This window comes from Pollicipes pollicipes, unplaced genomic scaffold (genome assembly GCF_011947565.3).
Source record: "Pollicipes pollicipes isolate AB1234 unplaced genomic scaffold, Ppol_2.1 Scaffold_7261;HRSCAF=8764_pilon_pilon_pilon, whole genome shotgun sequence".
Lineage (NCBI taxonomy): Eukaryota > Metazoa > Arthropoda > Thecostraca > Pollicipedomorpha > Pollicipedidae > Pollicipes > Pollicipes pollicipes.
The window spans coordinates 60,521,803-60,548,716 of record NW_023597054.1 but is presented as its reverse complement, the minus strand read 5'-3'; the positions used below and the strand labels follow the sequence as shown (position 1 = coordinate 60,548,716).

General features: G+C 52.9%; 3 protein-coding genes and 1 pseudogene across 3 annotated transcripts; 2 read left to right on the top strand and 2 right to left on the bottom strand.

Annotated features, from left to right (window-relative positions):
• Window positions 1-1,889: 1,889 nt before the first annotated feature.
• LOC119111694 (uncharacterized) lies at window positions 1,890-10,930 on the top strand. Its single transcript, XM_037235498.1, has 10 exons — window positions 1,890-2,205; window positions 3,168-3,333; window positions 4,497-4,607; window positions 6,485-6,723; window positions 7,768-7,887; window positions 8,626-8,769; window positions 9,003-9,182; window positions 9,821-9,952; window positions 10,261-10,433; window positions 10,900-10,930. Exons 1-10 carry the CDS (start codon window positions 2,089-2,091, stop codon window positions 10,928-10,930), a joined length of 1,413 nt encoding a protein of 470 aa, XP_037091393.1. The 5' UTR covers window positions 1,890-2,088.
• Window positions 10,931-15,327: 4,397 nt separating this feature from the next.
• On the bottom strand, window positions 15,328-17,576 carry LOC119112341 (protein adenylyltransferase SelO; the record flags this gene model as incomplete). Its single annotated transcript, XM_037236478.1, has 4 exons — window positions 16,974-17,576; window positions 16,325-16,455; window positions 15,941-15,969; window positions 15,328-15,795 (listed from the first exon to the last, which is right to left on the bottom strand). Coding segments are annotated over exons 1-4 (1,224 nt in total), but the record flags the coding sequence as incomplete, so codon positions are not given.
• A 1,370-nt stretch (window positions 17,577-18,946) lies between these two features.
• Window positions 18,947-20,077, top strand: LOC119112215 (triosephosphate isomerase-like). Its single transcript, XM_037236313.1, is given in 2 exon segments — window positions 18,947-19,735; window positions 19,738-20,077. Coding segments are annotated over 2 exon segments (783 nt in total). The 5' UTR covers window positions 18,947-19,260; the 3' UTR covers window positions 20,046-20,077.
• Window positions 20,078-24,984: 4,907 nt separating this feature from the next.
• LOC119111693 (procathepsin L-like) overlaps window positions 24,985-26,914 on the bottom strand; it is a 4,284-nt pseudogene continuing 2,354 nt past the window's right edge.

The window sequence follows — 26,914 nt, the reverse complement described above, 5'->3', positions numbered from 1 at the left end:
ATCACAATCGACTCGCTCCACCGCTGTGGGAACGTGTCGATTACCCAGATAAAAGTGAAAACCTGTAACAGAGACGACAGCAATCGGGTTGTAACATGTTTAATCATATTATTTGCAATGTTGTCCGGGCCTGGCGCCAAGCTCCTTGCATTGGTGATGACAATCGTGAGTTCCGCGATTGTAAAAACGGCGTTGTAAGTCTCTTTGATGTCTGAGCCTATGTCGCAGGGCGACGTTTGCTACTGGTTTTGTGACGAATGAATACTGGATGACGTTAGCTCAGTTCGGGTCCTGCAAACCTCAAAATTGTCTGTTGTAGTGGTCCCTCTGAGTTGGGTAAGCAGTATACCCCCGCTTACACCGCTTTTGTAACGCAAACGTGTCGTGCAGTTTTTCTGAATTCGAAAGCGTTCTGTGCTCGGGACGTTAGAAAAGGGGTTTGAAGGGGGTCAGTGCATGCGTCAGTTTCCTCCATTGTAATTCAGTGTTTCACCGCGCATGTCGCACGTACCTTCACAGCTAGTTTTCCTGTCCCTTTCAAGACCAACAGTGCGTGCCTATTGTCTTAAGGTTTCGTCTGGAAGTCTTCAGGCTAAACGCCAATAAATCTGTCAGCCTCTTTAGTCTGCAGCATCGCGCCGCGCCGCGGGTGGTGGGGGGGGGGGGGGGGGGGCTCCGGGCGCGCTCACAGCCGACCGCGGCCGCCGACAGGCAAGGAGCACGAGCTGCGCGTGGCGCCGCTGAACGCGGTGCGCGCCTGCACCGAAGCGGCCTCGGTGTCGGCCGCCCGACTGGACGTCTGGCGGCTGGAGGGCCTGCAGAACTGCCACATGCTGGCCGCCGGTGCCACCGGCGACAGGCAGGCGTTCGTGTGCGCCACCTCCTCCAGCCGTGTCTGGTGGGCCGCTGACGATACCTCAAACCGAAAGCACTAGGCCACTGTCCTGTCTAAACGGGTCTTGCGAGGTAGAACTCGCCTCACACGTTACGTGAGTACCAAGATAGGCGTCATATGTATTTCCAGCTGTATACCTGATCGGCTCCGCGGACCGCCCGTCGCCTCATTGGTGATCCGCATTCGCCAGCGCCGCCTGGCGCGGTGGGCTGCCTTCCAGTGCCTGTTGCCGGGGCGGTGGTGACCGCTGACCGAGCCTTGGTCTGTCGTTCTGCAGTTTGTTCCGCTGGAGTTACGACTCGCCCACCAACCAGGTGATGAGTCCAGCTGTTTCCCATCTAGTGGTATAGGATATATATGCAGCCACCTGTGCGCTGGCTCGTTCGCTGGCGGGTGGGGTACGGTTTAACGATAACACCTACGGCGCAGGCAAACGAAGCGTTGATTTCGGATGATCAACGCGCGCACTTCCCCAAAAACCGTCGAGTCTGATCGGGTTTCCCGTAACTCGTCCGGTTTACCTTCGTTCGTCCAGTTTGCCCGTGAGTTTATGCCATTTTACATCTGACGCCCCTGTTTCCATTTACACATGTCCGCCAATAATTTAACACGGGCGCCGCCGTTATTACATATGAAATATCTGTTTACTTCCATCGAAAGCAAGATTTTAAAAGACCATGATTAATTGAAAGGCCATGGAGTGCCCCGTTAACGTCAACCGGCGAATCGCAATGTAAGTCACGAGGATAACAACGGCCTGGTTGAAACTGCGTTGCATCAGCTGGATGTGGGCTGAAAGTTCTTGATGTACTCTGATAAATGGACGAAATATTGAATAAGAATTTAGTTTTATTTAATTCAAAAATGTTCTGAACTCAGTATACATGTAAAATGACTGTAAAGTCATCTCATGATCGGGATTTCGTGAAATTAAAAATAGCTCTTGTGCATATTTGTTTACGTTTTAAACATCATTGGCCCTGAGAGAAATACAGGGAGGATGTGATGGTGGGATGGGTTGTCTGTACTAACCATGCCGGGATCCAGTATACCACACTAGGAGAAGTGGACATAGCTGTAAGCCCAGGGCTGGAGGAAGCCCATAAGGGGCATAGTCTGAGTTTTAGATTAATCATAGGTGGATGTGTTCTGGGAGGCATTGTTGGCTCAGGTCACCTACATGAAGATGAGGGATGATGCCCCTCTTTCCTACCATGATGGCTTATGAGGATGATTCCTTCAGTAACCCCAAACCTATTTCCATTCAGAAGCTGGTTCCAAAACAAGCTTCAGTACAACACCAATTTAAGGTAGGGAAACTGGGTTTGCAGCTGCTTGTCCTTTGTAGGTAAGTGTGTACCTACCTTGGTTGTCTGCTGAGACATGTCTGTGGTTGGAAGTTGGGCAGAAGATGGCTATGGGTTGAGCGTATCTTGTATTTACTGGAAATTGTGTGGAATGACTTGAATGCCACCACTTGCGACTTGATGTAAATCTCTGTCATAGATCTCAGCCTGCTATTGGGCTTGCCTTACTATGTCTGTGAACTGCTGCTCTTTGCACATAACCAGGAATAGTCAGGTTTGGCCAAGTAACAACTCTGGTACAATCTGGTCAAGTAGGTATTAATCATGGCTATTCGTATTTTTATCACAAACTCAGTATTAATATCTTACAATATTATTTTTAGCAAGTGAATTTTTTTTCAAAAAATCTGCTGTTTCTATGCTTGATCTACTTAGGAAGTGTAGTGTTCCAGTTCTATCTAAGAGTTCTCCTCCTTTGTAGTGAGAAATAACTGCTGAAGATCCTTTTGTGCAATACTTTCCTACTACATGGGTATGCAGTGTGAAGATGTTTATGAAATGCTGAGTGCTATCATGCCCACTGTCCATGCTTTGATTGGCTTAAAAGGTTTCCTTGAAAATGAGAAGAATGATATGGAATCAGAAGGCTTATCAGCTTATCTTTAGCATATGTGGTGATTCTAAGCAGCATCTAATATCCATAATGAAGTGGGTCTGGAGACTGGGCATTTGGAACAAAAGCACCCATTTAAACTGCTTGAATCACCTGTTGGAGCATATGCAAACTTAAGAGACCCAGAATAGCTGATAGTGAAGATGTTCTGCTGATGCTGCAAGTATGGGCTCTCATCTGCACCAGAAATGTGTGACATGAAATGCAATTATCTGCCTGTGCCAATTTTTAGTCATCATTTTAAATCATACCATGTGGCAACCTTGATGTCTCAGGCTGTGCTGTGTTTCAGCACTTGCCAGCACTGCAGCTGCGCTCTGCCACTGAGCGGGCACAGGCTGACCACCAGCTGGAGCAGACCACCCAATCCCTGATCCAGGCACTGAACCTGCAGCAAGGGCATGAGCTGACTGGCAGGCACCAGCATAATGCTCACTCTGCATCACACACTGACCCTGGTGAGTCACTGACTGGCTTCTGACAAATGTTTCATGGGTTGGTATAAGGTCAAAGTTCTGGCTTGAAAATCAATTCCATAGTCAAGCAATGGCATAAAGCTGAAGTCAGAGGCAAAGCTGATGGTTTTGAACTTCAGAGCTGGGAAGTCAATGTCCAAGCTGGTTGCTGCATGCTTTTAAAATATGACTCTGAACCTGTGTTTCCAAGTGGCTTGAAACATTGTGCATGCAAAGCCAGGGCCAATGTTAGCAGCTTCAGTTTTGAGAAGAGCAAAGCCAAACCCAAACCTACCAACATAAAATATTTTGGTTGAAGCCCGAGCTGATTTTGTGTGGAAGGTCATTTTGTAAAACCAGAACCATTTTGGTGTCTGCCAAAACAATATAGGATCAGAAATCTCATCTTGTTTTATGAGGGTATGAATGTTCAGTATTACATATTATGTATTGTGTATGGAAGATTTTTTGACTGCCTTGATGTTAAGCCATCTTAGTGTCACAGCTTCAAAAGGTTGTGTGGCTTATTGAGGTAGCAGGACAGGCCGGAAGTTTTTGTGAAACTAAGTGCAACAGCAGTAAAACAAGGCACAGTGAAAAAGCTTCAGCTAACAGTTCAAGATCGCATAAAAATTAAGCTGTATACATAATTCGAAATTTGTTCGGAGCTGAAGCAAAAGCCAGCTGGTACAAATGATGCAAAGTGGAAGCTGAAACCAAAATTAACTGTTTGAAGTTGTATAAAGACAACCCATAAATGTGACCTCGCGCAGCCGACACTGAAGCCAGCTTCAAACTCTTGTCTGGCATGAGCACATATGTTGAATGGACTTGAATGAGGCACATATGCAGCCTTCAGATGGTTCATGTTGAGTGATGAGTCTACATCTAGGTTGTACCTATATGAGTCCGTAAAGGCATACTAGCTTTACCCCAGTTTGCCAGTGGCGATCGTTGTTTGGTATTTACCCAGAAGTCACATTGGTGCTGCTTATCAGAGACCTATGCGGAACTACGTCTTTCAGAAAATGGTTCGAATTACCGTCACGCACTCTAGATGTTATCTCATGTTTCCTCCTCAGAAAACTGGTCGAGGTGTGACCGCGCAGTCGAAACGCCTGATTGCCCCAATATCCAGCTTACTAACCCTTTCCATTGTGTAACAGAGCGGGCTCAGAGCGACTCGGAGCTATCCAGCATCCTGTCCAAGCAAAGAAATGAAACATGCGACTCGATCCAGCATATCCCAACAGCATCAACGCTCCTCAGTGAACAAGGTAATGGCAGAGCAGCCCAAGGCTTTTACCGGTGAGACAGTGGCTCACGTTTGACTGCCATTGTAGTCTGCGTCCCAGTCATATCGTCAGGCATGATGGGCTATCGCCAGGATTTTGCCCGTATCGTGTCATCAGAATCATTCACATACTTTCCCGTGGCGGAGTGGAAACGGTGCTCATTCAATGGTGTGCTTCGGATTAAGATGGCGGTTAGATAAGTCAAACACTCTGACAAAAGACGTGGCCACAGCTATACGGGCAGGAGTCCGTTTCACATCGTTTTCAGGGCCAGCCTGCATCAACTTTCTGCTGAGCGCAGCAATTGCGTGACATTTACCTGCACTGCAGCACGTCAAGGTGCGAGCAACGGTCTGATCTGTCATGCGTCGTAAATCATGTAATTTAAGAAAGGGTGGTGCGACCTTGCAACCATCGCAAAGCGTGATATGTACGGAGTCAGGCATGCCAGTCCCCTGGCACAAGGACGTTCACTGTACCGATGTAGGGAGCCAGGCAGCCATATCGCAGTCCCCTGAACCACCCAGTGCTGCCCCTTGAGCGGCATATCGAGACACCTGACCCAGACTTGTGTGTTGTGACTGCTGGTGGACAGGCGCGCAGACTGTGATGCTGGTTACATTGCATAGCCTGTGAATCGAGCTCCCCTGTGTTAGCTAAGTGCAGAGCAGTGCCGAGGTCTCAACCCTGATCAGCTTTATTTAACTTCGATGATGGGCACCATTCGACCCGTCTTTGTTTCGGTGATTTGTTGATAACAATGGCCAGCAAGACGTTAGCTTACGGGAAGTGCGGCGGCCTAGCGGGCCAGGTCTGGCCGCTCCAGTTGAAAAACTTTCCTGGAGCTCAGAGAACGGTCACCGGTCCTGCGGACTCACTGGTAACAAAAACCTGACGACGTGCAGACGCGAGTGCAGCATGCAGCATGCAGATGTCACACTAACGTAAAAGGAAATAACTGGCAAATGTGCACTCCATGCTACCTAGAAATGAGGAAAGGTCTGCAGTATGACGACCTGAATGCATCGCGTGGGCAGAGTTATTCAATCTGTCGCAAATTCCGGACGCGTAGAATCATCGTAATGCATAATTTATATGCTCCCAGTGGTGCCAGTTTTTTTTTATTTCGGGCCCGAGGGGGACATATTGGGACGCAGATTGCATAGACGCCGCGACTGGTAACATCAAGGCCAAGATGCCTAGAAAGAAAGGCTGTAGAGAAAGGGTCACCGTTCGACGCAACTGTCTGAGTCATTTGATCGTGCTGGCTAAGCACCATGAACTCCGTCCCTTCTCAGGCAGCCGCTCCATTGAACTTTACTAGACACTGCGTCACCAATCGTGACCCATGGCCCTCAGTTTCTCGGCGGCCGCGCTCGGTGCCCCACGTGACCCGTGTCGATGCCTCTCGCCAGGCACGCAGACGGCGCCGTCGCGGGCCGGCCGGTCGGCCGTCAGCCAGCTGCCGTCGCTGCACCTGCTGCGGCCGCGCTCGGTGCCCCACATGACCCGTGTCGATGCCTCTCGCCAGGCACGCAGACGGCTCCGTCGCGGGCCGGCCGGCCGGCCGTCAGCCAGCTGCCGTCGCTGCACCGGCCGCGCTCGGTGTCCCACGTGACCCGTGTCGGTCTCACCAGACACGCAGACGGCTCCGTCGCGGGCCGGCCGGTTGGCCGTCAGCCAGCTGCCGTCACTGCACCGGCCGCGCTCGGTGCCCCACGTGACCTGTGTCGGTCTCACCAGACACGCAGACGGCGCCGTCGGAGGCCGGCCGGTCGGCCGTCAGCCAGCTGCCGTCGCTGCACCTGCTGCGGCCGCGCTCGGTGCCCCACATGACCCGTGTCGATGCCTCTCGCCAGGCACGCAGACGGCGCCGTCGCGGGCCAGTCGGTCGGCCGTCAGCCAGCTACCGTCGCTGCACCTGCTGCGTACCCTGCAGGCGCGTCTGGTGGAGGCGCTGCAGCAGGTGAACGAGCTGCGCTCGCAGGGCCCCTGGCAGGAGCGCGTGCTCGACCAGCTCGACTGGAACCGCAAGCTGCTGCGCATGGAGGAGTTCCACACCAAGATCAGTCGTGAGATGTACATGCTGACGCGGCAGGTGAGCGCGGGGGGGGGGGCGGCGGGGAGGGCGGCGGGTAGGGCTTGAGGCGCAATAGGGAGTTGTTCTGGACGCCGCGGGTGCGTTAACGTCTTGTCGAATGTGCCATAGTTAAACATACGGCGCGGAGGAACAGTTATATGTCGTTACTATGGAAAAGAATGTGTGTTGCATCTTTTGGTCTCTGTGTACATACGACACCATGCGGAAGAAATCATCGGAAATGTCGACTCTTGTGACCGGATCTAACACTCCAGCCATCAAACCTGAAGGAACTGGGCCTACCAGGTCTAACAATTTTGTTTTCCTGGGCCGATCCGATGTTATTTTGTCAAAATGCAGCTTGAACGATTAGCATTACATCAACTCAAGCATTGTCACTTCTGAGCTATCTCTTCGGCCGTAGCGCAATAGAAATCAATACCACAGTGATGAAAGTATCAATGTTGCGTACTCGCTGCCCGCATGGCCAGCGCTAAGGCCAAAGCCTCGTAGCTTTGCGCGGCGCAAATATAAAACTGCAGGCAAAGGCAGATAATGAGAACACAGACCAGTTTTATACACACTTAACTCAAATACGATTTTCCGACTGTTGCAGTTCCGTTGGCTAGTGCCACGCTAATTTGAGTGATAGAAAACAGTTAACACTGCCAAGTATTTCAGTTTTCCCCTGACCTGTACACACGCACCATCTGTTTAAGAACCGTACCATCTGGTTGTCACCCTGGGGTATCAGCAGGACGAGGACACGGGCTCTGGTGTGGGGTGAATGAGTGCACTCGCGCCGTTCGATGTCTTGTCTGCACCTGTTGGTCAATGTCTCTGTCCAGCCGCCCAGCTGACCGGTACACGCAGATGCCTAGATGGCATGCAGTATGGCATGTAGTCTGGATAACATGTAGCACAGATTTTACACAGATAACATGTAGCACAGACAGCACCGGTGCACACAGATGCCTAGATGCATGCACTATAGCATTTAGTCTGGATAACATGTAGCACATACTCAGTTGTTAACCATTGTTAACATGTCGTGTTTTTCAGGTCGATCTGGTGATGGATAATGTGTGCGGCATCCCGCAGTCCCGGGTGACGTCATCCGTCAAAGGTGACGTCATCCGGAAGCTGGTGCGAGCCCATCGATCAGCACTCAGGGTGACACAGGTAACGGCGGGCTTCCATTTTGTATCGATACACTCGAAAATCGTGTCTGTTCGACGCAGATGACCATGACATTAGTTGACGCATGTTTGTCTAGAGAGAAAAAAACAACAAAACGATTGTTTTTGTGTGCAATTGCCAAGAACTGATAAATACCGTGTCCGTTTAAAGAGTTGGACACACCAGGGTTTTAAAATGTTGTATTTCCAAGAAGAGGAAGACATTGCTGTTCCAAAAAGCGTCTTTTGAACCTTAACAAATGCGGAGCGACTGAAATATAATCACTGTTGTCCTTTGTCAGCGGCCGTCTGTAACGTATTAACCTGCACAGTGATTGATGACCGACGCTGTGATGCACTCACCTGCCATAGTGGCCATGCTTAGTCCAAAATTTTGTAGAACTGTTACAGTGTAAAGAGAAAACTGACCAAAAGAGAGGTGCCACCTTGATCAGGTGAGCATGTCCATGTAATAGTTATCGTAATACACACGTAATAGTTATCGGTGCAATCAATTCCTTTAGCAGCCTGCTGGTTGCTAGAAGAAGGGCCCAGCAATGCCACTTGTTTCATTATTCACCAACGCTAATCACGATGATGCACCACTCGACAGCCTCTCACTACACGTGGTGCCGAGCGATTAAAGGGATCTGCTGCCCGCGGCATTCGACGAATCCGGGCCTCGCGTCAACGGCCGGCACGCTACCTGTGCGCCCCTGACGCCGCTGTCCGTGCCCGGCAGGCGTTCGTGCAGAACTACTGGGACGGCTCTCTGGACGGTCAGCAGGCCGCCCGCTTCCTCGAGCTGCTCTCCGTCTGCAGGAACCTGGTCGACATCTGCGCCCACCTCGGCATCCGCTTCTCGGACATCTCCGACATGCCCGAGGTTGGTCTGTCGACGTCCTTCGGCGCGTCCCGGTGTCGAACAGCTGATTCGCTTCGGCCCCAGCTGTCCGCTCCGCTGATTTAGTTGTGAGGTCGCGGCCTGTGCGATACAGACCCGCCTCGCCTCGCCTCGCCTCGCCTGGCCTCGTCTCGTCTCGTCTCGTCTCGTCTTGTCTCTTCTCGTCTCGTCTCGCATCGCCGCGTTTCGGCTGACCGGACCCGCACTCCCTGCAGCGGCTCGCCTCGCTGGTCGGCCAGCACGTGACCACGGCCGGCGACGTCGGCTCCCTCATCCGCGAGATGGCGCTGGGACGCTTCGGCCCGGCAGCCGAGCGGCGCCGTCGTCAGCTGCGGCCGGCAGAGCGGGTCGGCCACTCCGGCGCTCGCCCGCTCCGCCACCACCAGAAGGTCAAGGTCAGTTGTGTCCGCTTGTAATCGTTCCGATGAAGGTCAATCGCTTGGAGGTAGCAGTCCCTCAAGCAGAACTAGAAGGCCAATGTTATGTCCGGCTTGTGGCCATAAAGGCATCATCATGTCGACGTCAAGCGCTAGGGCTGGCGGTCCCTCAGGCGGAACCAGAAGGTCAGTATCCATTATGTCCGGTTTGTGACCGTACGAGCATCATCAGATCAAGGCCAATCGCTTGAAGCTGGCGTTCGCTCAGACATCACCAGGCTAGGCTCAGTACGTTGGAGCTGACGACTGACATAAGTCATCCCAAGTTCGTCGTCATGGTCGCTGCTGCCGCTGTGTCAGGTGCGGTTGTGCAGGTTATCGGCATGGCAGAATAGGAAATACCATTTGACCACAAATGCTTGAATTCCAACATCTTCATTTGCTAGGCTCTTGCGAGACCAACGAAAAGACTGGACTCGTGGGTTGCCAAAAAAAACATCAAATTTGCGACAGTTTTGCAGGGCAAGGTCGCATGTTTCCAAAGTATTATTCGTTGACCGCATAGCACATCCCACGTAAGTGCGGCTGATTTTGACGCGGTCCGTGTGGCGTCACTAAGTCTTCATATATGTGATTACCAGCCTGTTGTATCCCAGTCGACTATAGAGCGACTGATATCGTCCAAGACTGGTGAAAAGTCGTCGGTGAGAAGCGCCCCACCTGGCCGCAAAGTGAGCCGACCCTCCAGAGGAAGACGGCCCGACTCGGCTCCTCACAGTACACCGAAGGTGAGATGTCACGCGGGCCCGTGGACTGTGTTAGTCAGGTCAAACGTGCTGGCATCCCTTCGCCGAGGGAGTGGAATCATAAAAACATCAAGATGCCAATCATGTACCAGAAAATCGTAAGGCGTTCGGTCGAGATCGAAATTTCCCTAAAGTCGCCCACACTATGGTAAATCGCTTAAAATCTCACCGACCGTTTTGCTCCAAATTCGTCAAGTAGATCAAGCATCCGTTGAAAAGTCGCGCCTCAGACAGGGCGGTGTGCTGTGCGCCTGCAGCCGGTCCCAGTTGAGCCCGCGCGCCCGCGGCAGGCGCCGCCGGCTCCGGCCCTGACGAGCCGCCCGCCGCTGACGCCGCTGCCGGAGGAGGACGACTCGGGCTCGTCGGCCGCCCCCCGTGACCCGCTGGACGGGCTGGCCGCCGCCGTGGAGCGGGCCGTCGGCCGTGCGCTGGCCCGCGTGGCCACGGACCCGGCGCTGACGCGGCGAGCGGCGCCGCGCCGGCGGTCGGACGGCGCCGCGCGCCGGGCGGACCGCTCCGGGGACACGCCGGCCGGCCCCGGTCACCAGGCGGACGGCTCCGGCGCCGCGGCTGACGGCTGGGACGGGCGCTGCAGCGGAGGTCAGTCGGATTGTGGCGTGGTATGATCCCCGCTCCCTGAAAGCCCAGTGTCTGACTCAAGACTCACCGCTCAGTAGGCCGGGTTCGATCTGAAGCCAGCCTCTCCAAATTCGCGTTTTCGCGGGCGGGTTCGAACGCGTCCTTGACGGTTCGGACCCTATCTGCTGCTGCTGGGTGCGATGGACGCTTAGGGTCTGTATCTCTGTAGCGCGGTCCGACTGTGTGACGTGTGACGTTCGACGTAACCTGCGAGCGATGGACGCTTACGGTCTGTAGCTCTGTAGCTCTGTGGTGCGGCCCGACTCTGTGCCGAGTGACGTTCGACGTAGTCTGCGAGCGATGGACACGTTCGGTCTATAGCTGTGTGGCGCGGTCCGACTCTGTGCCGAGTGACGTTCGACGTAACCTGCGAGCGATGGACGCTTACGGTCTGTAGCTCTGTGGCTCTGTGGCGCGGCTCGACTCTGTGCCGAGTGACGTTCGACGTAGCCTGCGAGCGATGGACACGTTCGGTCTATAGCTGTGTAGCGCGGTCCGACTGTGTGACGTGTGACGTTCGACGTAACCTGCGAGCGATGGACGCTTACGATCTGTAGCTCTGTAGCTCTGGCGCGGCCCGACTCTGTGCCGAGTGACGTTCGACGTAGTCTGCGAGCGATGGACACGTTCGGTCTATAGCTCTGTGGCGCGGCCCGACTCTGTGCCGAGTGACGTTCGACGTAACCTGCGAGCGATGGGCGCCGCCCGACACGGCCCCTGCGCGCCGTGGACGACACCTGACGGAGCTGCGCGTGCGGCAGTCGCGGCAGGCGGCCGGCGGTGGCGCGACGCTGGACGAGGCGACCCGGAGCCACCTGCGCCAGGTGCTGGCACGGCTGGACGAGATGCAGAGGGAGCGGGACGTCATCCGACGCCGCTGGCAGCCGCTCACCGACGCTAGGTGAGAGGCACCGAGCGGGGCTAGTGAAAACTGCTCACCGACGCTAGGTGAGAGGCGCCGAGCAGGGGCTAGTGAGAACCGCGCATCGAGGCCAGGTGGGAGGCGCCGAGCGGGGGCTAATGAGGACCGCTCACCGACGCCAGGTGAGAGGCACCCGAGCGGGGGCTAGTGAAAACTGCTCACCGACGCCAGGTGAGAGGCGCCGAGCAGGGGCCGGTGAGAACCGCCCACCGAAGCCAGGTGAGGGTCGCCGAGCGGGGGTCAGTGAGAACCGTTCACGGAAGCCAGGTGAGAGTCGCCGGACGGGGGCTGGTGAGAACCGCTCATGCACGCCAGATGAGATTCGCCGAGCGGGTGCTGGTGAAAACCGCTCACCGACGTTAGGTCAGTCTTCGAACGGGGGCCGGTGAGAACCGCTCAGCGACGCCAGGTGAGTGTCGCCGAGCGGGTACCGGTGAGAACCGCTCACAAAGGAGATAAGTGCTCGCTGAGATGGGCGGAGAATCGTACGACGCACATAGAGCGAGTGAGAAACGCTCAGTAGAAGCAGGTGAGATCGCTCACTTGAAGTGGTGACTCACAGCGAGGCCGGGTGAGTTGCGGAGACCAGACAAGAGTCGCTTGACCAGGAGATGTTATAAAGGCCATCTAACCAGGACTTGTAAGAATTATCGCGTTCAGAATGCCGCTCACGAGGGGCAGTGAACCGATTGTCGATGCTGGGCTCGAATGGTTCACCCGGGGCAGAGAACAGCTCACCAATATCAGTTTAGAACTGTGCACAAAGTGCAGAGAATCTCCCGCGGGGTAATCGCTAAAAACGGGCAGACAACCGCATGTAAGAAGTAGAGAACCGCAGATATGGAGTTAGAAAACCACATGCGGAGGGCAGGGGCTGTTTGCTGAGGCCCCAGAGTTCAAATGAGAGGCGGTAAGCATGGACCAGTTATAAGGCACGCCTCATACCTAGAACAAGGAAGGAGGCGAAACAACCTACTTGGGGAGCGCATCGATGAGACAGGAAGCGGCAAGGTTCTCGGGGTTTACTGAATGAGGACTTGTAAATCATTACAAGGAAGGTTGGTTATTCCTACAAGTGTCCGCGCTTCCGAGGTGTCAATAACAGTCGGCAACGTAACAACTTCGACTTTCTCCTGAGAATACTTGGTTTGCCGGCTCCCGATCCCAGATTCCCAGGCCCAGTTCCGAACCCAGCGATTCCAAGGAGAAAGTTGGGTTGAGATGCGTACATGACTGAAGCCCGATCATGATTCAGATGGCCGGAGCATTAACTGGCCGAACGCTGCGTGTGCACCGACCATAGCCATGACCATCTTCAATTTTGTAACCTTCGCAGGAGGAGACAAACTGAAGACGAAGACGTGTGCCTCGACCTGGAGCTGGACACCCTCGGGTTGAGCCCGGACCTGACCGCGGCGGACCCGCTCATCCTGCCGCGCGCGGAGTGTCCGCCGTGGGTCGGGCCTGCGCCGGAGCTGGCGGCGCCGACGGTCGACGCCAGCACGTCGGTCACGTCGCTGGCGGGCCGGCCGCCGGCCGAGGGGCTGCAGCGCAGCATCCGCCAGCTGTTCGCCGACGAGGCGCTCAGTCCCGGCCTGCGCGGCACGGTGACAGCCGAGCTGCGCCACTTCATGGCCAACAGCGCCGACGACGCCCTCAAGAGGTACGGACGGCCCTAGGGGCGGTCTGATGCCCCCGCTGATGTGGAGCGGGGCGGACGCGCTTTGTTTTCGTGCTTCGCCGTCGGTGGCGACGCCGGCTGGTGACGCATGGGATTGATGTGGGTTCTGACTCATAACAGTACGAAACATGGCTTGATTTCTTGATAAAGTGGATGGAATCGATCCCATTGGAAAGATTTTACGGAAGGAAGAGCTCCATGGTCTGCACAAAAGCTCCTGCAGAGTGTATCTGTATTTGGTTAAGCCGTGCTGACATAAGCTGACAGCACACCTTGCGTTCCATTTGCTGCACATGGAAGAAAGGTTAGAATGGGCATATGAAATTTTCATTTTCATTTGAGTTCATAAATCATTGTTTCCAACATGTAATGATGACACAGTCCAGTCCTTGTCTCATATGGGTGATTTCGGAATCGATTCAGGCTCATTCCCGGAGTCAAGCAGAAGTCTGGTGCGAGATGGCACTGCTTTGGTCAGTGCTACATTCCATAGCTCGTTCCAGACTGGTACGGCAAGTCATTGAGCAAACTCCCTGTTACGTTGTTTCCTCCCTCCCCGTCTCCATAGCAGCAGCCGGTAGTCCGCCCAGTACAATCCGCGCTCCTCAAACTTCCTGTTACGTTGTTTCCTCCCTCCCCGTCTCCATAGCAACAGCCGGTGGTCCGCCCAGTACAATCCGCGCTCCTCAAACTTCCTGTTACGTTGCTTCCTCCCTCCCCGTCTCCATAGCAACAGCCGGTGGTCCGGCCAGTACAATCCGCGCTCCTCAAACTTTCTTATACTGTTTCTGACATGCCTGTGCAGCCTGTGCAGCAGCATGCCTGTGCAGCACGGCCTCACGCGTTTAGATCCTACATGACGTGAGTTTACCAAAACTCGTTGTTGCAGTCTCCCGGAGGCCACGATACACCAGCTGGTGGATGAGTTCATCGCAGACGCCGGGGTGGACATATTCCTGTACCAGCTGTTCGACCAGGAGTTTGAATTGCGCTGATCCCAGCCAAAACTGGCACTGGTGGTGACGCCACTGGTGTGCGAACCGCGAATCATCGATCGAGAGTGCCTGCATTGCGCCGACAACGAAGTCCGGTGCGAAGTCTGACTTGCTGCCGTGACTAAACTGCCGTGCGTAGAGTATATTCAATATATCATCTGGTTCGTTATGCTTTCCCAGACAAGGGTTTCCAAATGTTTCCCGTCCACCGCCGTTGTCATAGTGTGTTCATCGCTCACCCCGCACAGGCATGGTCCGTTTCTTAAAATATGAGACGGCGATCCATGATTGCAATAATAAAATAAACTGTCATGCGAATCAAATAAACAGCTAGACCGTGCTGAATCCAAGCACTTCTTGTGTTGTTTCACAGCACGGTAACAATTATGCGCACGCCGTTCGCGTTTCAATCACACAGCCAGTACACCCATCGCCCATTCGCGCCCTTCCGCAAGGCGAACCAAAGCCAAAGGCTCATATTGTCGGCACGTAACAAGCTTCATCATCCGATCACGGCCCCGCGGGCGCAGTCCATCTCCACCGCACAGCTGGTGAGACTTCGAGACGACTGGCCGAGCTGGAACTGGAGCGACGGACGTTGAAAAAGCCATGGGTAGCCAATCGCTCTGCTAGCGCGACTGGCGCGACGACGGCTGGCCGCTCCTGTCATCCGATGGCCGAGGGCTCAGCTGGAGCAGCTGACGCTGAGCGTGGCGGCCCAGTCGGGCGGAGGCGCCGCGTACCCGCGCTCCTCGGCCGCCAGCTGCTCCCGGTACGGCTCGCGCAGGATCTCCAGCAGCGTCTCCAGCTCGTCGAACTCGCCGCGCTCGGCGCCCTCGATGGCGCGCTGTGCCACCCAGTTGCGCAGCACGTAGCGCGGGTTGGCGGCCCGCTGCGCGGCGCGGCGCGCCTCCTCCGACACGCCGTCGGCCGCCAGCTGCGCGGCGTACGCCGCCGCCCAGTCGGCCCAGCCGGCCGCCGCCGCCACGCTCTTCAGCGCCCAGAGCGGGCCGGCGTCGCCGTCGCGCAGCTGCGCCAGCGAGGCGTCGCCCAGCTGCCGGAACGTCATGGTGAAGTCAGCCGCCGTCTGCTGCATGAGCGCCAGCAGACGCTGCGCCAGCCGCTCGGCCTCAGCGCTCGCCGGCAGACCGAGCCGGGCGCTGAATCGGCGCCGCCACTCGGCCGCGAACGCCTCGCTGTAGGTGTCGAGCGCGCGCTCCAGCCGGCCCGCCTGCTCGGTCGTCAGCAGCGGCCGCAACGCCACGCTCAGCTTTTGCACGTTCCAGCGGCCGATGCGCTCCTGGTTGCCGTACGTGTAGCGGCCCATGTCGTCTGAGTGGTTGGGCACGAAGTCCGGGTCGTACGCGTCGAGGAAGCCGAACGGGCCGTAGTCGATGGTCACGGAGAGGATGCTCATGTTGTCGGTGTTCATCACCCCGTGCGCGAAGCCGACGCTCTGCCAGGCGGCGATCATGCGGCCAGTGTCTGCCGCCACCCGGTGCAGTAGCTGCTCGTAGCTGTCGTCGGCCGCCAGGTCGATGTCCGGGAAGTGCCGCTGGATGACGTAGTCGGCCAGCAGTCGGAGGTTCTCCACGTCACCGTCCGTGGCCAGCATCTCGAACGAACCGAAGCGGAACCAGGAGTGCGCGAGCCGCAGCACCACGGCCGTCCGCTCCAGCACCTGGACGGCCGTCGTAGAAGGCGTCACGTGGCACGCGGTCGTCGCTGATGACCAAAGTGGCCGCCCGGGAGGTGGGCACGCCTGCCGAACCGGAGGCGCACGTCACTGTCGGTCGCGCCGGGTCGCGCCGCTGTCAGCTGGCACAGTGGCAGCGTGCTGGTCTCATCAATAACTCGAGATACTGCACACAGGTGGCCACAGCAGCCATGTGCATGATAACGCCAAAATGTGCCATGTGAATGCGCCAAAATGTACGTGATAAGTTGCGCTGTCACGTGTCACGCGTACCGTTACTCACCGTGAAGAACTCTACTCTGTCCCCTAAAATCAATTGGCGGTAATAGAAGCGCATGGCCGGCAGGCCAGCTGGAGCCCACCTCTCGATCAGCCACAGCGGGATGCTCGAGCGCTGGCGGCGGTCAACCGCGCCACTCACCCAGGAAGTGCATGGCCTCCGAGCAGAGGAACTCGCGCACGGAGGAGCGCACCACGGCGCGGCCGTCGCCGAACCGGGAGTAGGGCGTGCGGCCGGAGCCCTTCAGCTGCAACTCCCACCTCTCGCCGCGCCTGCCGGTCACAGCCGCGGTCAGCGTCATACCCAGATCGCAGAGACACGGTCACAACTGGGCAGCTCTGACAGGCGGGAGGCACTTAACAGGAGGCAGAAGGCTACCACACATTGGCAGATATGGACTGAGGCACCAGTGGGAACTGTACTTCCATCGGTCGAGCGCCGTGCATTTCACGCAATTGGCCAACTACTTACGCGGGCCCACAGAAAGCACTGAGGGTGTGCTAATACAAGACATCTGTTAGCACCGAAGAAAAGCTAATAGATGTTTTAGCACATGTCCTTTCATTTCATTGGTTCATTTCACCCTACTTAGCAGCCTATAAGGCTTAGCTTAAAGGGTAAGATGGATTTGCAACTTTGACCTCTCATATCCGTGATAATCATCTTTGCCGCGGCTGGACAGGGTAACAATTTCTGATCACCTTTTTACGGGTGGTTGCGTAACTACAAAAAAGCGACCAAGTCCGGTCGGAACTGGCCGAGCGGTGGCAGCCAACGCGGTGATGCTCACCGGTTGGTGTACTCGCCGAGCAGGTGGGCGCGACCGTCCCCCAGCTGTTCGGCCCAGTAGCCGAACTGGTGGCCGCCGTAGCGGTGCGCGAGGGTCGGCACGCCCGGCAGCGCGTCGTTGCCGGCCACGATGTCGACGAAGTGCGGCAGGCGCGCCGTCTCCGGCTCCAGGTCCAGCAGCGCCAGCGCCGACTCGGACGCGGCCGCCAGCCGCACGGCCGAGCGGAACGGAGTGGGCCGCACGGCCGAGAATATCGCGCCGCGCACCGAGAAGCGCACGTTGTTCTCCTTGTTTGGGTCCAGCGGGAATGCCTCGTACGTCTCCTGGTGCCACTTGAGTGTCTCTTGCACAAATTGTGTGAAGTCGCACATTGTGTCAAAAATCTGGGTGGCTTGGCAGAGGAAGGCAGTCAGATTCAGATTGGTGTTGTAACAGCTTTGTGCTGTGATTGTCCAGTGGCTTATCTTCCCAAAATGTTGTATCTTGTCAGAGGATGATTTTTCTAGAAGTTGCAGGAAATCACTTTGCGTGACCAATGCATGGCTGACCACAACAAAGGTTAATACCAAGCATTTAAAAATGCTAACCATAAGCATTCATAGAACAGATATATATTACCTGATTAGCAGTCACTTGACTCCCTGAGGAAAGTATCTAGGATGAACAGCAAGTACACAGCAGGTCAGCATAGTAATATAACAGTCAATGGCTCTTTGCTTGCATGAAATATCCACTGTTTTTGGTGTTGTATATTCAGCCAGACAGTATCCAATGACAAACAATATTGCATGAGCATCTATGTTGTAAAGATATAACAACATGCACTGTACTGTTCATTAATTTTCACCAGCAAACATTCCATGTTACACTTAAGCATGAGCATGCATTGAAGATGAACACACATGTTTTGATTCACAAGCCAGAAATGATTTTAAATGCACAACTGCTGATATCCATGCTTCTATGATGACTTAATTTTGAAGCCTACCTGCTGACAGTGAATATAAAGAACCTGATAATGGTGAAATAAACTGACATAAGCAGGCATGTCAATGCCAAAGCATGGCTTTTTCCCCTGACCTAATCCTTCAAAAATGCATCAGTAGAACTGAAGTCCTGTTAGGTGTTAGATGCATCTGCATCCAAAGCAGCAGGGATGCCAAACTCCAATGAAACAATACATCCATCATAGTAATCATTGGTCATGGAGCTAACTGATAAGCCACTGAAACATTGAGACAACAGATAGAAAATGATGGTGCCCAAGTAAGCTGGCCATATTCCTTAATGCAGGACAAGGACCAAGTGCATGTTCTCTCTGAGAGGTCCTCTGACCAAGGGAGCACATCATAAAGAGAACATATTAAGATTTTTGGAAGTTCATTTGGGAAAACATACATGGCAGGTCATGTTCCACTGTTTGATTTCATCTTTAATGCTTTGAAACACTGTTGCTTTATGCCTGAAATTGGTGGTAAATGTGCATCAAATTTTGGGCTCTCAGATTTATGGTGAGCATGCTTTGAAATAATTGCTGGGATGTCACGGTCATATCAGGAATGTTCTATGCAAGACACACTTTGGCAGTCGGGCACCCATCCAACGCACCATCATCGCAAAACATCCGGCAGCTAACAATCAGATCAGAAAATCACATGATAATATATTCGTGACATGCAGACCTGCAATCCCCAAAACTCTGCGGAAACGCTTTAGCCCCTATAATGCCCAAGCGACTCCCCACACCGACGTTACATGCATCAATTGCTCATCGATGCTTTTTTCGAGGGAAGTGCACCGCGCCAGGAATAGAACTTATGCGCGGTGCTATAACACAGATAAATGCTACCAAATCCCTGCCAACTACCTTGACCTCTCTAGAGGTCACTGCACGTCGCTGCCCTGGAAGAGTGGGAATCTGGATTATCACGTGCCATTTGACGTCACAACAAATTTTCACTTGGCATTGTGTTCGACTCTTCAAAAAACGTAGGGCTGATTAGGATCATTGCTTGTGTGTTGCCTGTTTTAGAGTGTAAATTGATTTGTAACAGGTACTTCACTTCCATTTTTTTTCAAATTTGTTTTATTTTATGTCATATCTGTAGCACCTCAGGGCCGCCAGCGGATCCAATCGGTGGTGCTATTGTTGCTCAAAGTATTCTGCATCGGTCCCACGATCCTGGAAATCTGCAGTCGGGGAGGGGAGTTGGACCCTTTGGGAGCGCGAAATCGGTACGTGAAAGTGGTTAAGGTATAGAGACAGGTAGTTGCAGTAGCATTTCAAATGCTTAGCTGCCTGTGCGCAGACAATCAGGCCTCGAAGATGCCTCGCAGATTCTTTGTGGGAGGAAACTGGAAGATGAACGGGGATAAGGCGAGCATCGACGGCATTTGTGAATTCTTGAAGCAAGGCCCCTTGGACAAAAATGTGGATGTCGTTGTTGGAGTTCCGGCGGTGTACCTTGAGTATGTTAAGGCAAGGTTGCCTGAGGATGTGCAGTGCGCTGCCCAGAACTGCTATAAGGAGCCAAAAGGGGCTTTTACAGGCGAGATCAGCCCAGCTATGTTGAAGGACATTGGGGTGGAATGGGTAATCCTGGGACACTCAGAGCGTCGAAATATTTTTGGAGAATCAGATGAATTGATTGCTGAGAAGTGCTGCCATGCCCTGGACAATGGTATGAAAGTCATCCTCTGCATTGGAGAGATGTTGGAGGACAGAGAGGCAGGCAAGACCGAAGAGGTAGTGGTGCGTCAGCTCACTGCATGCGCCAAAAGATTAAGGAGTGGGCAAATGTTGTTGTGGCTTATGAGCCTGTCTGGGCCATTGGTACGGGCAAGACTGCAACTCCTGCTCAGGCTCAAGAAGTCCATGCTCAGATTCGGAACTGGATGAAGGAGAAGATCAGCCCAGATGTTGCAGATGCAACTAGGATCCTGTATGGAGGATCTGTGTCAGCAGACAACTGCAGAGAACTGGCAAAGCAGCATGATGTCGATGGATCCCTGGTGGGAGGAGCATCTTTGAAGCCTGACTTTGTAAAGATAGTCAATGCCAATGTCAAGTAAACATCTTGTCCACGTTGGCATGCTTCTGGAGGCGGAGGCTATTTAATGCATATATGCATTATGGATGCAGATTCATGGTCTGGCTTGATATTTAGTCATTTCTTTTCTGGCACAATGTGATAGCTGTTATACCATGGACATATAAATGTGACAAAATAAATTGTGGCAACCAATTTTGTGTTCAGAAACTGGCTGTAGCTGCACAGATCCTGTTTTCCATATACACCTGTCCATCTGGAAGTTGCCCATCCATTGCAACATGCTCTTGTCTGGTTTTTATATTTCTGAAATCAACTGTGACTCTGGCTCAGCACATTAAATCGACTAACCTGCCCCCTTAACAGCACAGAGTTATTGGATTTGGTTATGGTACTGATGATGCCTTATAATCCAAGCATTTTTTTCTGATGCAGCTGATCCAAGTGCAGACACCTAGTAAGCAAGTCTTTGCCTTTTGTTCATACAGCCTGCATAGCATTACCATTTTATAGTAGCAGTCTTAAATGATTGTGATCTGATGGATGTATGACCAATGAGGCTGTCATGTATAGGTACTGATATGCACCATTATTTGTACTTAGATCATTTCATATTTACTCATCCATGCTGTTGCATGCACTGCTCCATGCTTGAGTTGATTCAACCATTAGCTTGGTGGGGATCAAACCTGATGCAGGCATGCATTAAGTAAAAGCATTGCTCCCATCCTGAGTGGATGAAATTAATACATTTTGCAATCAATTCTGACCACACCCAGAGCAAGACCCTGCTAAACAGCACCTTTCCGTTGGGGGGGGGGGGGGGGCAGGGATGGTTGGTAAGGAGGCATGACATTCATGGAGCCTTTGATCAGGGCGTCCCGGGGCCACCAACGTGTCCAAATGTGGCGGAGAGACGCCATTAGCCATGGTCCCACCCGATGTTCACCAGAGAATGTTTCAGGAAACCCCCAAGACCACAAGGAAATAAGGCGTACTGAGGGCATTCGCAAATACTGAATGGAATGCGGCCCACGCTTCCTCCCAGCTCCCGGAGGTCCTGGGGATGGCAAGGGACCGCCGCATGAAACCTACCTACGGCCATCTCGTAAAAGGCTGTGAAGGATGAGGGAGGAGGATCCCATGTACCCTGGCCACACTTAGCCACAAACGAGTCCGACATGGCTCAATGTCAGTTGTAGGCGACCGAAGCCGGTCGCGAAGATACATCGCCGTTACGCTCAGCAGGCAAGGGCTGCAGGAGCGCCCGCCGATGAACGCCGCGCTGGCATGCTGTGATTCCGCTCGACTGCTGGCTTGGAATTGGCCGGTGATAAGCAGCTGCTTGTCCTGTAGCCTCGCGGACCCCCTTGATCAGAGCTGCCTGTCAAGAATTCCGGCGCAGATTGACCGCTGCCTTGTCAGAATCGGCTGCAGATGTGAGCTGCCCTGTCAGAATCGGCGCAGATTGGAGCTGCCTTGTCAGAATCGGCGCAGACTCTGGAGCTGCCTGTCAGAAGGCGCAGATTGGTGGAAGCTGCCCTGCCAGAATCGGCTGAGATTGAGCTGCTTGCCGTCTAATCGGACGGAGATTGGAGCTGCTTGCGCAGAGGCCGGCGCCAGATCAGTCGCCTGCCAGGGGCTAGTGGAGATTACCGAGCTGCACCACCTGCCAGAGGCCGGGCGGAGCACTAGGAATAGCGCCTTGGCCTGGGCGTGCATCGGAGCCAACCCGTACAATTGCAATGCACGTCATACCGCAATCATTGCATACCAAGGCACTGACACGGACGGAACTCGGGCGCCGCGGTTCCGTCGGACCAAACCAAAGTTCCCAGTATTGCCGCTAGATGGAAGCTGCATACCGCCGTTTGCCATTGGTTACGCGCAACACGAAATGCCAAGTCCCAGGACTCCTCGAGCGTAAGGGAAGCATTCGTTAACCAGGTAGATGTTCTTGCGCTTTGTTCTTCTGACACGAATTCCGAGCAGACTGTTGGCATGCCGACGGCGTCTTCGTCCCATGGTGTATGCCTCAAGATATCGGACGGGGAGCGCGGAAGTCAGCCCAGGGTACTACTCATACTCTTTGTACAGCCATAAAATGACTATAGCGTCACATCTGCCTCGTACCGGGTGCAAGCTGACTTACGGACGGCTAGGACAGTGACTTGGAAGTTTTCAGTGCCTTCCACAAAATCAAGCACCAAATATAGCTTGCGTAAATGCTTGGTTGACCCATGCTAGGTCTTGTCAAAAGCACAGACGTCACCACGGGGCGAGGGACGGGGTTGTAGAGGCGGTTCACCTCCACCTCCTGCAGGTGGTGATCCGCTGAACGGCTTCGAGGCTGGCCTAGTTTTTACATCGACAGAATGGTCTATCTAGGAGATATGAAAAGTGGTTCGCATCGTAGATGCGTTACGCATCGCTTCAAGCATCTCAAGTCGGTAATTGAAAAAACCATGCCAGTGAAGGGCAGCAAGTTTCTCTGAATACACTCATGTCCGCTCTTTTTCAAATACCCTTCCGTGCAACCTCCAGGACACATGGCGTTATCTCCGCCCAGTTTCGTTTTCCCGCATGATTCTTATTGGGACGCTTTATGATATGCACCGTATCAAGCCCATTCGGTTCGGCACAGGCTGGGGAGGGGGCGTCTCAATGCCTAACTTGGCATTTAAGGCATAACACCCAGTGGCTTGGTGTGGTTCATGACCCAGTGTACACAGCCATTTTTGCCGAAAAATTCACACCTCATGCCCAAGGCATACGAAATTCATGAATCAATCACGCCATGTGTACTTGCGCTTCGTTACGATAATTTCTGAGAGTCGTCCTGTTGAACATAACGCCAACGACGGCTTGTGGGCCAGAAGTGACCGTTCTGTTGGACCGGTTCATGATTTCGTAAGCTCAGTTTCATGCCATTTGTACTTGGATGATGTCAGTGTTGATTTTTTCTGAGCTGGGCCATCACGCTGAGCCGTCTTGTCCTGATGCGACTTTGTTACCTACTGCCTGTTTTTGCCTTAGTCCTGGACCTAGTGTTATTTCGGTTCATCGGATAATTTACTTTCCTACTTTTTGGTCATACAGGGCATCAGGAGACCCCTCTCGCGTCTCGCTCCGTGTCAGGGTCAACCCGCTTTGACCAGTAGTCCGCAAATGCTTTCATGGCAGCCGGAGATAACCGCCATGGCTTCAGGTGTTCTGACTACTGTATTTCTGGGGGCAAGACGAACATAACGCGTTCTTGGCACGTTCCTGCTTATCTCTGGATTGGACATGCATATTTCTAAGCACTTATCGACGCGCTTGGTTCCGCCGTCAAGCGATTTACACCAGAACCTGGTTTCACACTCACATCCGTTGAACATGAACAGCACCGAAAGTGCCAATGTCACGCATTGTGTAAGAGAAGGCAACTTCTCGGCCTGGAGCGAGCTACCAGCTGGTGCTAAACGCCCTCCAGTACGGCGCGGTAATCGTCGGAGACGGCAACGTCTGTAACTCCACCGGTGGTTTCTGGAAGTTCGAATCTTTTCCACACTTGTCACAGATAAATTTCCTGTTAATATAACTGTGCTTGCAAGCGCTTTAAAACGTATTTGCATGTTTTTAGGTAAGAACTATAACGCTCAGAGATAGGGCCATTCTAATCTACATAGCAACGGATGTGGTGCGGAAAGAAATGTGCGGTAAAAATGTATCTCCACACCCTCCCCCAGTTAACTCCTGACATGTGGGGGAGGACGTCATGCCCCCAAAACACGTCTGAGGTGCTATCGACAGCACCGAATCTTTTTTTTGCTGCTGGTGTTCCCTCACAAATGACGATTCCTTCGTGACAATAGTTGAAACACGTCGCATGGGGCAAAAAATGTCGTCAGGTTACGCTTACCTCTTGCAACTGATCAAGGTCGGTAACGTCTTTTCGGCGGTCTTCATAATGTAGTGTACGAAGATCGCGAATTTCATTATTCGCAACTTGTTATTCGCGAGTTCAGGAATTCGAAGATTCGATTTTCGTTGAAATACACCGACAAAGGATGCGTCGTTCAATCTGAAGGCTATTTATTGTACGCTACATGTGAAATACTGTGGGTACGCCTACTCACATCCCAATATGCGGCCATTCAAGATGAGCTTTGACGGGCCGTTGATGTCCAGGACAAGCTGGTGCACACAACATGGAGAAGAAATGATAAAGCATCAGGTTTTCTTTACTATTACGACGCCTTGTTTCGCACGTACCAGCCAAATATGCCACTTTACCAATGGCTTCATACCTAAAGCCTGTGTTCATCATCTGTCATCATAACAGGGCTGTGACTACGAATTCTTAGTTTCTTACGCCACTACATCGCGCAGTGTTATCATTTCACCGCATGGTCACGTGATTTGGCATCTACTTTCAGGAAGGGCCACCTGCCGTTGTTTGACCTCAGAGTTCCGCACAACATGGCTAAACAATTTGACTTGGCGTGCCACATGTACCGTAGGACAAGTTTATGTCGCTTTTATATTCTGAGCAGCGTCCTCATGGACTGCACCTATTCCACAAAATAGTTCGAACGTGCGCGTCCTTGTATGGACCGAGGGCATCGCATAACCGTCCAACTTTATTCGAACGCCGGCCGTTTCGTACGCGAGGGCTAAACGCCCATCGCCGATAAATCAGCGGCATGCATGCTGGTGCAAGATAACGTGAGTTGTTCAGTACAAACATGGTATTTTAAACGGTGTTTGTCTAAGCTAGTCCGTAGGAGGATTATTGATGGAGTGGTTGATTTTACATTTTTGAGCCATGCTACCAAAGGCAGCTCACTCTCTTAAGCATGTAGCCACAGCTGACGTCAGGAGCGAAAACGATATTGAACACGTTCTTGCTTTCACTACGGTTTACCCCCGGGACCATGCTCCTGCCTTCAGGCTCCAGAATCAGGAAGAGCCATGGCTCAGTCCCGCGCAACGCGCCGGAAGATAGCGAGAAACGTAGACAAAGGATGCCAGGATGTTGCCTGGATCTGGCCTGAAATACGGCCAGAAATCAACGTCAACCAAGGATCAACAGGAACCAAAAATCCGGTGTACCGTGATAGTCAGGGAATCAGAGTAACCAGCATGTTGCATGGAAATCCTTCCCAGGAGCCAGTGGGCATCCACATGTTGCAAATCAAACATATCTAGCAACGAGTTGTTTTTTACAGAACCTCGCTAAATGAAAACGCGAGTAAAAGAACGATTTTGGTCAACTTTTAGGGGCGATCGCTTGTCTTCACTAGTTGCAAGGGGGATCACCAATATGCCTGGTTGTCTGCCAGACAATAAGGTCTAAAGCTTCTCCTTGAAAGATTTGTTTTGTTGTCCTAAAGGTCATATTTGTTGCATTGACACACAGATGCTGACTGTAAACCAATATGCTGCACCACATAAGTATGCACCAGACAAATGATACATGAAATCCCTTGTCTGTAGCAGACCTGTGCAATGGTAAATAAATAACTGCCAAATGGTGACCAGACGGTTACAGTGCCAAACGGTGAGTATGAATTAGTCGATGATAACCAGGACCAGGGTCTGGTGTTTGCAAGTAAATAGTCAGAACCACGAACCATGTTCAGGTGTTTGCAAGTTATTCAACTATAACCAGGTCCTGGTGTTTGTGAAAACCAAGGCGAAGCAGGCACCAGTGTTTGGTAATCACAAACACCTAATGGGATCCCCGACCCAGGAGCTGGCGTTTACAGACGAATAGGGACCCGGATCCGGGCACCGCTTTCGGGGGGGGGGCAATGGGAGCTAGGACCGAACATAGGGGATCCAGGCAAATGTTTGTTTGGGATTAATATTCAATTTGTATCCAAGGTTGGATATGGCAGTGCTAGATTTCTTCGAAGTGGGCAACAGCCGTTGTGGGCCGTTCGACATCTCTGGCAAGGAGAAAGTGGTTAGTCTGATATGTGTGACCAATTCCTAGGCCACATAAAATCGCTTCCTCTTATCTGTTCTGCTGGGTGCTGGACGGCCATGGTTACACTGTGGGCTTGATGGTTTTCAGCGTACTGTTCTATGGTTGTGCTTCCCACCTAAGCTGCCACTCCACTTCCAAACGTCACATGAAATGGTTACCGAGGAAAGAATAGATGCTCCAGGACTCTGGGATAAATGGGCCAGGCGAACAACCATGCCCTGGCGCCCTCAGACCACGGACTCAAGGAAACCAAAAATGCTTTCTATCTGAGCCGGTCAAGCCCTGATGCCATCTGGTGATGTAACCGCACGCCAGGCGTCCCAAAACCTACTCTGGACTGTAGCAATGACTGTAAAGGGCCTTAACGCGGTATTTCCGTACGAAACACGATGGTTCGACCGTACAATCATACCTACTACCAACAAAGTCAATGGGCTGTAGGTTGAAGCGAGCAAGAGACCACAGAACATAGATCCCACGATGATTCTCGGTTACCCAGAATAAGTGGGGGCCGTAAGGTCTCGATCCCCCTAAATAGCATAGGGCTTCAGATGCCATCTGAGAATCACGCATGGTGCTTTATGATTCCTAAGATGGCTTGATGACTAAGGTCAGTGAAGACTTTGATTTTGGGGAAATGGACATTGGCACCAGGACATCACGGCAACACAGTTACGGACATTTCGAAAAAGAGCCATGAATTAGCATATCAATTGATAATGAGGGTCTTCCCTAAAGCTGATACATTCCACAGGTCTTGACATTACAGACCCAATGGCCTAAAAACTACCACACAACTCATACCATGATCAATATGCACTGGTTCCTTTGAAGGGTTCAGGCATGACAAAAAAGAATCATTGTCATATCAGGTATATAAATGCTTGGTTAAGCCATTTTCTTAGTTAAGTGTT